At 31.0% G+C, this 13,933-nt stretch overlaps 1 protein-coding gene across 1 annotated transcript in view; it reads left to right on the forward strand.

Moving 5' to 3' along the window:
- ADAMTS16 (ADAM metallopeptidase with thrombospondin type 1 motif 16) overlaps positions 1-13,933 on the forward strand; it is a 215,537-nt gene that overhangs the window by 110,927 nt on the left and 90,677 nt on the right. The window contains exon 17 of the mRNA XM_051973434.1: positions 4,891-5,029. Within this exon, the coding sequence (XP_051829394.1) occupies positions 4,891-5,029 (139 nt within the window). The remainder of the gene's footprint in view (positions 1-4,890; positions 5,030-13,933) is intronic.

Genomic DNA, 13,933 nt, shown 5'->3' on the forward strand with positions numbered 1-13,933 from the left:
AGAATGCCTCTACCACAAAGTGCAGTCTTTGTGTTTTTTTTTCTAATTAGTGTTTTCATTCTGACAAATTATAAAATTTTTTCTGCTTTGCTTTGCTTTAAATAGATTTTGTTCCTGATTTCTAGTTATGGCTTATTTCAGAACTACTTGTAAAAAAATTCCCTTTAACATACAAAAACTTAGGCAAAGGAACCACATCACTTTCCACACAACACATTTTCTGTGGAAATTTAAATAAGATTTTTCTATAGATGTTAAATGAATTCAGTTCAATGCTCCCAGTCAAAATAAAAATTAAAAAACAGAAAATATGAGTCAGTTATGGGCAACTTGATTATTTACAAATATCTGAAATTTGCCAAAAATTAATCTCATTTTTATTGGAAATTGTGAAAGTAAATGATTATAAATAGGTCCATAAAAATTCATTTTTGTACTTGAATAGTAGTTGAATATATCAACAACAAATTTGAATTGTCATTCTCTTGCATCAGTGATATCTAGAATAAACTATTTTGTAGGTATATTGTTTGAATTGGATATAGAATCTTTTGTGATATTGTAACACAAAGGAAGAAGCTCTAAAAAGTACCAACTTGGAAAGGCTATGAATATATTTAAATATTATTTTGGCTATGGCAATCAAATGGAATAGAATATAAAAGCAGCTATTAAGCACTTGTTTGGTCATTTTCAGTCATGTCTACTTCATCTTGATCCCATTTGGGGTTTTCTTGACAAAGATACTGAAATAGCTTGCCATTTCCTTCTGCAGCTCATTTTCTAAACAAAGAAACTGAGGCAAATAGAATCACCCAGTTAGTAAGTGTCTGAGGCCAGATATGAACTCAAGAAGATGTCTTCTTGACTCCAGGCCCTGTACTCTATCCATTGTGCCACTTAGTTGCCCCTTTTTAAACATTATTATATTCCAAATACATTGTTAAGGACAAGTCTACAAATAGAAAATTAAGAGAGTCTCCACTTTCAAGAAATTCAGTTTCTAAATAGGGCAGAGAACATATATAGAACGGTTCAGTTATGGAAGAGATTAAAAGACCTAGTGGTCCTTAAAGTGTAGCATTAAGGCAAATGACAAAATTCCATAGTTAGAGTCCTACTAGAGTACTTAATTAGACCAGTGGTCTCTAGAAAATCATGATAGGGCAGAAAGTAAGGCTGAGTAGCCCAAGTATGCCAATCTAATTGTTTGGCAAGATTAGATATAATGATATCAATTTGCTCTATACAACTCAGATCATCTAAATGATCCTTATCAAATATAATTATAGTCCCTGAAATAAATGTAGAATCTGCTTTCAAATTGGGGATAGTGAACTAGTTGAAAAAATAGTTGAAAATACAGTAGGGATTGCTAGGAAGCACACAGCTGTTAAACAATGATTTATTAGTACTTTTTATTGTGACCTTTGTCCAGGAAAAAGTGAGTTGACACACTATTGAAATAACTGAACCTTACTTAAAAAAAAAAAAATAAAAAGTTGGAGAAGAGTGTATGGGTTAAATGTTTAATAATGAAGCTCTGTGGGAAAAAATAAAATGTACGCACACAAACTCTTAAGTTTAATCTACATTATTAGCATTTTCATAAGTCTTGACAATCAACAAAATAACAAATCAAGACTACTTTTAAGGAGTAAATGTTCACAGTGAAAAAATTAACAATTGACTCTCCCAGGAAAGCCAATTATTATCGGCTCTAAGATATTTCTGGCTGAAAACATGAAAAAATTGTGAAAAATGGTCATGAAATCATATATATGCATATGTACATATTTATTCACATACATAGATACATGGCTAAAGATGTAGATGACATGTTTATCAAATTTACATGTGACAAAAATTGGGAGGAAAAGTTAACACATTCAACAACTGGTCCAAGATCCAAAAAAGTTCTAAACAAGCAAAAAAATTAGACTCAGGCTTATAAAATTAAATTTAATAGAGATAAATATAAAATTTTAAACAAATATGACTGGAATGAAATTTCCCTGAAAATGATCTGGAAATATTAGAGAATAGCAATCTAAATATTCATCAACAGTATGGTACAATAACCAAAAACCAATTGAAATCTTAGATTTTGTTTAAAGAAGGATAGGACCCAAAATGAGGGGGATGACAGTTTTCACTGTATATTTCTCTGGTCATACCTCTCTAAGGTCATACCTCTCTAAGGTCATACCTTAAAGGCTAAGGAAATATGGGTAGAGACTACCTATATTATTTCATCCAATGAATCATATTTATTTCTGACACATTGAATATGAAGAACATCAAAATAATGCCATGTAAATATTGTTTAGGGTAATAAGACATATATAGCTTTGAGAAAACTAAAAAGAATATAATAACTTTCTTCTTACATTCATGAAAGAGGGATTAGAATTATTCTTTTTGTCCCTATGAAAAGAATTTGGCATTTTTGTCAAGAGGTTAATTTAAGACTGATATAATGAAAATTTTTTAATAATTAAAGCTAACCAAAAGCAAAGTGGCAAATGTTGATAACCTTTTTTTTTAAAAGTCACAAAAACATTGCAAAATAATAGATTTTTTTTTTGGTACTAGAAAGGAAAAGTAGGTGACCCACTTGTCAGGTATAGTGTAGAGGGAATGTTTATTTTAGGTACAGACTGATTACTTTTTCAAAAATAAGTTTCAATCATCTTGGGATTCTAAGTAATGGGCTTTCCCCCTTTCCTTATTCAACTTATTGCTCCAAATATGATTTTAAAAGTTATTGTATTAGTTGTATTCAGTACTTTTCATGAGCCACATTTTATTTTCTGTTAATCTTCCTAACTCTATTTTCACAGATTTATACTATTCATTTATGTTTGTCCTTGGTTATATTACCTTCCTCTTACCTTTCTTTTCATTCTTTTAAACTCAAAGTTGAGTTTATTTTTTGCCTATTTTTTCTCTCATTAGGATAATTTGTGGGGTATTTTTACACTGAATTGAAATATTCAAAACTTTCCCATTCCTCTTGACCTATAGTCTCTTCTGAAGTATATGTCTTTGGCATCAATCTAGCCCACATCTGGACTTTTTAAAATCTGCTTGAAATCATACTCAAATGTTTCCTTCCTTTACATGAACTAATTCCCTGATACATAGTCATGCTGCCATTTTCACATAATCAACCAGCTTTTCTTTCTTAGTACATTGAGAATATCATTTTCCCCTTTTTGCTTTCTCTCTTCTGAGAGATGAAATTGTCAACAAGGTAATTCAAGAATTAATCAGATGTTTTGCCTTGATAGAGTGAGACTTGAAACAGATGTCCAGATAGCCTGAGAAGTCCCCACTTACTCCTTTTTCTTACCTCTGTATTCGTTGATACTCTATATTTGGAAAGCCTTAACCTGGCCAGGCAATCTATAGTATGTTCCAAAGGTTACATTAATTTTGTTTCCTTCTTCTTTTACCTTCACCTCAATGCATTAATCTTCTATACATAAACTCTCAAAAATCATCAACTATAAAGTTTAGATTTCTCTGAAGCTTTTACCTGCCTAGCATTTAGGGTTGTTTGTCTCTCTTTTGTTTTGTTTTGTTTTGTTTTGTTTGGTTTGGTTTTTGAATGGTATTTAATTTTCCAATACATGCAAAGATAGTTTTCAATATTCATCTTTGCAAAAATTTGTGTACCAAATTTTCCCCCTTCCTCCCCCATCCTCCTCAAGACAGCAAACAATCCATTATGGGTTAAACATGTGAAATTCTACTAAACGTATTTCCATATTTGTCATGCTGCACAAGAAAAAAATCAATTGATCTTTCATTCTACTAAATAATTTTCTTTTTTTCTAACAAGGTATAAATTCCCCCAATCTAGTATGAGAGATGAGCAAATAAGGATACAGGCAACATAAATATGTAAATGAAATGAGTTATTTCAAAAGTACATTGAGGAAATCAAGGAAGCAGGAATTATCCTGGCAGGATAGAGGATGGATAATGTGATAAAAGTAAAGTCTCTTGGAGGTAGTAGACCTTGAACAGCACTTTCAAGAAAGAAAAAAATGTGGCATATTAGGAAGGAAGATGGAGGTGGTCATATGAAACAGCATTCAAGTCATATGAAACATAATAGAAAGAGTTCCAAAAGCAGGAAATTGAATGCTAGATTCTGAGGAAGCTTCCAGTAAGCCAGACTTTTCTGGATAAGAATCTGTGGAATATTCATTTCAAGAAGGCTATAAAATTTAAAGGCTAAGGAAATATGGGTAGAGACTACCTATGTATATTCAGTTTAAATGTTATAAAATTATCTCCTCTCTTCTCCAGGAATAAACACAAGTTCTAATCATGACTATATAAGGCACATCATTCCTGCATTTGCTTTCCTCTCCTTAGACTTTCTGTTTTTATCTCATTTTTGTTTGTGAATATCTAGTTAGTCGGAGTCATTGGACATCTCAGGAGAAAGAGACAATTCAGTCATATTTGCCTATTACTGCAGGTGTAAGATTTTGAATAAAGTCCTAATGAGGCAGGAAAGGAAAGCTAAAGGAAATGGAGAAATAACTATATTAAAGATGCTTTGGTTTATTAAGTTTTTTTTTTCTTTTTTGGGGGAATATGATGATAGGATGACACACCCTAAATGATAAAAATCATAGAATGAATGTGTTCTTTACTAAAATTGGCATGTTTAGTTTGAAGAGTTAAGAATTCTTGTTTAGGTAACTAATACTGTTTTGATTGGGAGAATATTATTTTTATTTATCCTAAGCAATGTCATCTTGGAGGGTATTTTTTTCTATTTTGTTTTTAAATTATGTGGCATATGTTTAATTTATCTGAATTAATTTACTTCTTTCTTTCTTTGTTTTCTTGTTACTGCTGCTGTTTTAGCTTCTGTTTCAAGGTCGGAACCCAGGAATTAGCTGGGAATATTCTATCCCTAAATTGGAAAATGAGAGGAAGCCTGGGTCAAAGCACAACTATACTTGGGCCATCATCCGTTCTGAATGTTCAGTTACTTGTGGTGGAGGTAATTCAGTAATGACTATATAAGTGCATGTATTTATTGAGAACTCATTATGTGCCAGGTCTTGTACCAGGTACTAATAATAAAATAACAAAAATAAATTAGTGTCAACCTTAAAGGAGTTCACTTTCTATGGAGGACGTACACAGGGAAAGCATATATGAGTTATGAAAAATAAATACAAAATAATCTCATGGAGAGACACTACTTACAAATAAGAAGTCTCAGGAAAGGCTTTGGTTGTACCTGAACCCTTCACAAGCTAAAGATTTTAATAGCTAGAGGTGAGGGGAGAGTATTCCAGCAGTATTCTCTGTGAACAGGCTGAAAAATCATATATAAGGAAGACTATGTCAGTTAGTTTAATTGGTATATAGACTACAGCAGCATGCATAATGCATAGTCATCCGGGAAAAATAGGAAACCTATGTTCATCAGCTACCTTTTCTGCTTTAGAATATTCTGTTACAATATGGGATTAGTGGATGATTATTTAAATACTTTGTGATCTTCAAGGAAAATTCTTTAAATAGAAACTTCATAGAAAAAATTTAATCCATCTATCAGAGTTTAAAAAAGAAACAAAAAAGGCAGGGAGAGGAAGGAGACATTTCTTGACTCTGCAATTTTAGAAACTCATCATATTAAAGTTGGGAAACCTATACACTTATTTTGTCCCATTTCCCAAAGATAAGGCAAAGTTAATCTCTGTGAATTTAATAAGCTATGAAATGTATGTTATCTTCCCAAGTCTAAATTAACAAAATCTAAATCTTTTTTTGAAACCCTGAGTTTTGTTACCAGTTTGACCTAAGTATTATGACTTAGAAATGGTTAAATGTCTAGGATTCTGCTCTAATAAAATTAATGAAAAATCTATCACAAAAAATATTGTAGTTTGTATTCATTCTGTGAAACCATTTAATTATTTAATTATTATGTGCAATCTTTTTAAAGATTGAAAAAAGAAAAATAGACTTATGGTAAAATAATACTGAGAAATAAGTAATCTAGTAATCACTGATTTGCCTTTTGGAAACAGATAGAGTTATATTTAGTTATACATATCCTTGCTATACTGTCTCTCTCAGTAATACCTTAATTTTGGTGCCTGACAACCAATTGGATATTAGAGGGTAGATATGATTTGGGAGGTAGGTTAGGGAAGATACAATTGAGTGATATTAAAGCAGTTAATTAAAACTTGTACATATTTAGATTCTATGGATAGCCCTGAAGTAGTTCATCTCTGAGATTAATAAATGTTGACTTCCCTTTCACTCTTTAATCAACTGTCTGAGAAGAGGGGAAGAAAGAAAAAGAAGAGAGTAAAGAAAGTAGCTAAGGACACATCTTTTCTCTTTCTCGATATAGCAAAGGAGTTCTCAGGATCAGTGGTCAAATTTGTTTAAGATCTAAGACAGACATGGACATCAGCCAGGACATCTATTTGTTTCATATAGCAGCGAAACATAGAAGTGACATATATAACTACTGGGGATGTCTGTGGAGAAATCCAAAGAGGTTATGTATTGATTACCTAAACAGTAGACTCATGGTTGCCTATTAGACACTTTCCCTAAGTGTCTGTCTTAGGCTACATGAACATTTATTCTGTGGCTGCTATGGGAATTGGGGGAAATATTTCAATTTAAAAATGTTAAAGCACTCTCTTTTACCATAAGAACAATAATACATCAGAGTTTTATTAATATTATCTTTGACAAGAACCTATGTTCTAGCATTTATTATAGGTACTTCAATACTAAAACTTCATTGCATTTGGCCCATAAAGGACCTAACTGGTGATAAATGTAGCTCATGAGGTTTTAGGTTGTGAAGGTTCTGTCTCTTGGCTTTGAGATTTGCTGATGTGTACTCACTTTTCTAGACTGCCAGATCCTCCTTATAAATGATCCAGGGGAGACTTTATTTTTGCATGTACTTTTTCTCTTCACTACTTTCTAAACCCTACTGATCTGGAAATCCCAACTCAAACACTGAGACCTTCTGTGGCTCTCTGAATTCCGAGTTGTCTCTTTCCTCTCCCTTTTTCTTTATCATAGTGACTTGTTGTTTGAATTTCATGCATTTCCCTCTTTTACACAAGGAACTAGATCATACCAGTGTTAAAGCAAAGTAAATATAAATTAGAACTATTGTATGGCATAAGTAAATTGGAATGTTATATGGTGGGAAGTTATTAGAAATATGGTGAAAAGAATTTTACATAACCTAATGCGATAGTCCTCAACTTGTTCATCTATCTTGATTCTCTAAATTTTTTCCTGACTGAAACCATGGCCAACATTTTTTACTTATGGGCTGGGAGCCAATACCCCATGTGTAGTTTACTCATTATGGCCCCCAAAGGAAAATGGTATCTTTCTTGTCCAGAACATTCCCTACTGATTCAGAATTATGTCCATCTGAGTGTTCTGTATTGAACTCATTTGCCTGTTCCACAACCCCAGACTTACTCTTAGTAAACCAGGAGGCCTCCTAATTACTGCTGGGACATTTGGGTATTTTATTCACATTCCTGCCTAATCTCTTGGCAATTTTTCCACTCTCACAACCATGAGAAAAACAAGACAATATGAACAGGTAAAGCCAATTTTCCCATTATCTAAAAACAGAGCATTGTTTATTTTATCCCCAAATTATAAAATAGAATCTAATTACACAACACTAATGTGATTTAATTTCTTTTCATAGCATTAGTTTTCAAGTTCAGTAAGCATCTATTAACAACTTACTGTGTACTATGCTAAGCAATGAATATGCAAAGAAAGATGAAAACAACATAGTTCCCAAACTCACAAATGGGTAAGAGCATGATATTGAGAGGTACTGATGAGAGAATTGATATAAAAGCATTTTACAGATGTTAAAGTATAACATAAATGCCAGTTATTATTACACTTATTAGTCTGCAATCATCAGGCCTTCAGAATGATGTGCCTTCTACTTAAGTCTTTTTCAGCCCAAACAAGTTTTATAGCATGATTCAGGAATGGGCTGGTAAATGTTTGACAATTAGTATCTCCAGAAAAGAAGAAAAAAAAACAGCAAGGAAACAAAATTTTAAATTTCAGCTCATGTATGCTTTCTTAAGTCAAAATTACCATGAAAGCAATTTAATTCTGATTTATAGTGGTTGCTGATTTCTAAGTAAACACACTCAAAATTTATTTATTTATTTATATTTTCTTAGCTTATTTTTATTTCTCTCTTCTCAGAATTCCTCATGATCATGTTATATGTAAATTGGGAAGACATTCTTTTAAATAACCAAAACCTTAACTCATAACTAACTTAAGTATATATTCTTTTTTATTTATTTTTTCAATAGTCTTTTGTTTTTCCAAATACATATAAAGATCATTTTCAATATTCATTTTTAAAGACTTTATCACACTAAAATTTAACAGTAGCTCTCAAAAGCTAAGAACTAGGAAAATCAGAAGTTCCTTTATAGAGGAGGTGGCATCAGAACTGAACCTTACAAGAAACTAAGAATTATCAGAGGTGGGGATAGACCAATTTGATCAGATTGTAGAATTTATGAAGTAAAATAATATGAAATGTTTTGAAGGATAAATTTGAACTAAATTTCAGGTTTTGGTTTGCTTTTGGGGGTTGTTTATTTTTTGAGCAAAGGAGTGACAAGGTAACACCTATGGCTTAGGAAGATTATGTTTTCTCCTTTAAAAAAAGGAGTGGAAAACCTCTCCTACAGAAGTTGGAGAGAGGGGTAGCTTAGTCTGGAGTATAGAGAACAAGATTAGAACAGCAACTCTAGAGAGTATGATAGGGTAATAAGGAAGAGTGAGGGCTCAGTTGATGAATAATTATAATAATAACTAACATTTATATAATGCACAACACTTTAACATATTGTATTATTTAATCTTCAAAAGCCCAGTGAGGTAGGTGACGTTTTTAATCCTGTTTTTAGAGAGGAGAAAATTGATGTTGAAAATGTTAATTGATATGCTAACAGTCACATAGGTAGACAAGATTCAGAATCAGCACTTCCCAACTCTAAATACAGCACTGCAACTAATGTGCCATCTAACTGTTTCTGGAGTTGTTACTATAAATTTGTATTATTATATAATATATACATATATATTATAGTGTATATGTATATATACATATATATTTGTAATAGATATACATACACATATATATAGATACATAGATACATACATACACACTAGACAGATGCAATGAAGAGAAGGATCCAGAAAGTACTGGAAGTTAGAAGAAACAATGACATAATCTGAAAAATCACACCTTACATATGCTTTAAATATTTTAAAAATCTTCATTCTGTTAAACTCTAAAAAAAAAAATTAGGATTTGGGTGCTAGCTTGAATTATAACTCAGACATTAAAAACTTTGTAGGGGGAATAGAGATTATTATTGTTTCCCAAATAGCAGAACAAGTAAATGCAGGCAAGTAAATTGAAATAATGTTAGGAAATTTTTAATGAAGATAAACAGATGGGAAAATGGACTAAAGTTCAATATAAGAACATACAAACTCTAGTAGTATTAATGTGAAGTGAAATTTTTTTAATATTTTCAGGAAGAAATCTAGGACAGAACTATGTAACTTTGACTATCTTTTGACTATCTTTAACATAGGAAAATGAAATTGAGGAGGCAGCTAGGGGGTGTAGTGGATAGAGTCCCATTCCTGAAATCAGGAGGACCTGAGTTCAAATCTGACCTCAAACACTTAACACTCCCTAGTTGTGTGACTCTGGGCAAGTCACTTAAGCCCAATTGACTTAGCAAAAATAAAACAAAACAAAAACAAAGAAAAATGAAATTGTGTATACTTTTATCTCTCTATCTGTAATCCTCTCAAACTCTTCTCCCATTCTTTCCTCTTATCCTCTTGTTCCTTTCTCTTAAAACCATAAATTTAGAACTAGAACAAAGCTTAATAATTATTAAGATCTCCCTGCCTCAACTCATTTCACAGATAAGGAAAATAAATGTCTTAGACAAGTTTACATAGGTTGAAGTGGCAGAGTCTAGATTTGAACTCAAATACCTAAATGTTCAGATCCCAATACAATTTCTATGGTATCATTCTTTCATCTTGTTCCTGAATTATAAACAATAAGTCAATGAAACAAATATTACAAAAAGTTGGGAGGAAGTCAATTGTGATCCTAACATTAGGTCATTATTTGGTCAAGTATAATAAAAAAGCATGCATTTGCCTAGTCTTAGTGTTTTTGAAGTATGACATGAATCAAAAAGGAAAAAATACATAAAGCATTGCTACTATCCACTAACTTATCTCTTTGATGACTTCATGACTACAGAAATATAGATAAAACTCTCCAGCCATGCAAATAATAAACCCTGCATTGTGTAGTTCTTGTCTTTACCTTTAAAGATTTTTCTTATAGTATTGAAGACTTTCCTTGTGTTCTGCAAAATTGAAGGAAAACTATTGTATTATTTGGGCCATCCATTTGTCCATCATAAGAGATCAGCTTGACTCCTCTTTTTGTCACATGTCATTAGTTATGTCTTTTTGCCATATCTTGTGTTTTAATCATAGTAAAATGCTGCCATAATAGCCCTGTCACATATTGTTCTATTATCTTTGAGGTGACTTATAATTTTGATTCTTCTAAGATTATAGCATTATGATGTTTTATGATTTACAGTTATATAACATGATGGGGTGGATTGTGCTATTTTTATTATTTGTGACTGAGTAGTTTGATGCAATTTTAGTATAAATTTTATAAAAATCTCAAAAAACATATCAGTAGATAAATACCTTTAAAAGCTTATATATAACTTCTAAGCAAAGGCAAAAATAATTAATCATGGCAAAAACTATATTGAAAAAATATGATTTGAGATGAAGTTGTGAAAGTGACCAGAGCTTATAGACTACTCAGAAGCTGTATTTCTGTATGTCATGAGCACCCCTCAAAAAAAAAAAAGAGTTACAAAGTCAAGGATATGGTAGTCACTTGTGGAAAATTTTCTGTTAACACATTTAAGGAATAAAGGGATAGAGGCAGTCAGTTCAGAATCAGCCCACTAATCATTAAAGGAATAGAGCAAAAGTAAAAAAAAAAAAAAAAACATATCAACTTAGAATAAAAGCTAATAATGAGAAGACACAGTGTGGAAAGTGTGTATGAAATTCACAGTGTGAAATTCCAGCTCAACCTATTCAAATAATATAAGCACTTCCTCCTTTTCCTTTCTCCCCCACCCCTCCAAAAAAAAAAGTTAAAAGACAAAAGTAAAGACACTATCACTTAATCAATTCATCAAATCAATATTATTTATTTAAAAAATATCAATAGTATCAAAACAGCCTTAAAAAGAGAAGGCCAAAAGAGTTTAGATATAGTATTCTCTTCAGTCTATCAAACTTTCTTCTATTAAAAATTTTTTTATCTAAATCATCCCCTGTAATATGTTAATTATTCGGAGGTCATTAAAAAACCCTATAAATTTTGTGTTGCTACTAATTTATCACTCTTAGCATACTGAATCCTACAATGTTCAGCAATAATTATTGTGTTTCTATAATTCTTAATGAACCTAGGGATTATTTTTTTGTTTATTTGATGATAATATTAGAAGGGTGTTGATCTACATTTAGTTTGTAAGTCATTTTTCTCAATAACTATCAAGATAGATGGGTTAATTATTCCTACTTTAATACAACAATAAGGCTTTTACATTTACTTACTAGAAGAACTGTATGCAGCATTGTATGAGAGAGTCAGATTATCTTTATCAACCAATCAATTAGCTAGCATTTATTAAGCACCTATTTTGTGTCAAGCACTTTTCTAGATGCTGCAATACAAAAGCAAAACAGAAAAATAAAATCTTGGTAAGATGAAGTCAAAAGGACAGGGAGGAATGAAAAACAAGATAATTATTCAGAGGGACTAATTTTAACCTTAACTTACTCTCTTCCCTTGATCATGTAATACTATAATGTAATGAATTTCAATATGCTAAATTTTAAATAACATTTCAAAATCCTAAATTTAATAATAGATAAAATAAGAGGTGTTCTCACATGAGGGTGAAAAGATCTTTCTTTTAATCTAATTGTGAAAGTTCTTTTTTCTCAATTCTGATTGGAGTTACTATATTGATAAGCATTTGGAACACTTATTAAAGTTGTCACCATTTTAAATTATATCAGTCACTTTCTGAATATTATTTATGACCATTTTCTTTTTTGAGATGTTTTATTTTTCCAGAACTTAAAAATATCATTATAATGGTTATTAAATTATGAAGATTATAAGAACTTACTGTTTGTAGAGTCTTAAACTATGGGATTTTAATAATTTATTGGCAATTGTTGAGAGAAATATAGTGTAGTTCAGCTGTGAAGTTACTATTAAATTTACAAAAGACTATAATTAGTTCTATTCTCAGCTATATTTTGTCAAATTCCAAAAATTAATTAAACTAAAGAATTTCATTTTTAATGATTCAAAAATAATGTGTTATATATTTAACATGTATTGATCTACCTGCCATCTAGGAGAGGGGGTGGGGGAAAGGAAGGGAAAAGTAGGAACAGAAGGTTTTGCAAGAGTCAATGCTGAAAAATTATTCATATGTATGTCTTGTAAATAAAAAGCTACAATAAGAAAATAAATTTAAAAAAGAATTGTAAAATCAGTTTCACTTTGATGAAACATCCTTTAAAACAGTTTTTGCTATTGACTTTTTAAAAAATTATCTTTCTTACAATAAAGAAATTATAATGCTAAAAAATAATATGTTGTATTACCAAAATATCTACACTAGAAGCATTTTAAGGTAGAAATCACTTGATAAAATTAACCTTCAGTCAATAAAATATTGTACATGCTCATTCCCTTCTCTACCCTCACCCTCTGAAATGAGGGAACAAAACTTTAATGTAAAGGAAAGCTAAATATCATGTATTAGGCTTTCAGATCTGATATACAATTATGAATGATTTATACTAATATTTTTTCAGATTCCTGAATTGAAAGGGAAAATGTTATCATTTTTATTTAAATATGAAAACCCAGTTTTCATTTTTGTTATATCTTTCTTGAGTTTCTCTCTAATCCAGTTAGACCAAAGTTTATTCAGCCTATGTTCAAAATTTTTATGTCACTTTCGCTAGATATCTTTAATCTAACAATTAGTTTGTCTTTGGCATGTATGGGAAACAATTTTACACAAAATCAATAGAGAAGAGAGAATTGATTTAGTGAATTCAATTACAAGATACCATTATGTTTTGCATATCTTTAGCCTTTGCTTCTCTTCTCAACTCTGATCTACAAGTGACAGATTTCATAGCAACACTGAATTGTTCGTTATTTCCTTGCATTAAAAATTAGTATTCTCTTTTGTTTTCTTGAGCAAGTCTCCCTACACTATCTAGCAAGAACTACTGAATGAGATAAGTTGCTCCTTCCCCTTTTGCGTTTTCCACTTTTTTCCACGACCACTTTTGTCCCACTTCTCCAAATTTTTCCTCATATATCTAAATGCTTTTAGTTCTATGCCATACTAAGTACCTTCCATGGACCTCATGCATTTGTCACTGAGTCCATTTAAAATTAAGAAAAGTCTTATACATTAAATTCATTCATTTAAATCTGTTGTTCAATGCAATTAAAATATACATCTAAACTGAATTCCAGAAAGTGATGTGGAATTATACTAAGAAAGTAAATAAAGTGTCCATATTCTTTGACCCAGAGATTACATTGCTAGGCAAGGAGATCAAAGATAGAAAGAAATATTTATAACAACATCTTTTACTTTGTTCCTAGCTCTTTGCTATTATAAATGTCCATCAATCTAGAAATGACTAAGTAAATTGTGATTCATAAATAACA

This window comes from Antechinus flavipes, chromosome 1, assembly GCF_016432865.1.
Source record: "Antechinus flavipes isolate AdamAnt ecotype Samford, QLD, Australia chromosome 1, AdamAnt_v2, whole genome shotgun sequence".
Classification (NCBI taxonomy): Eukaryota; Metazoa; Chordata; class Mammalia; order Dasyuromorphia; family Dasyuridae; genus Antechinus; species Antechinus flavipes.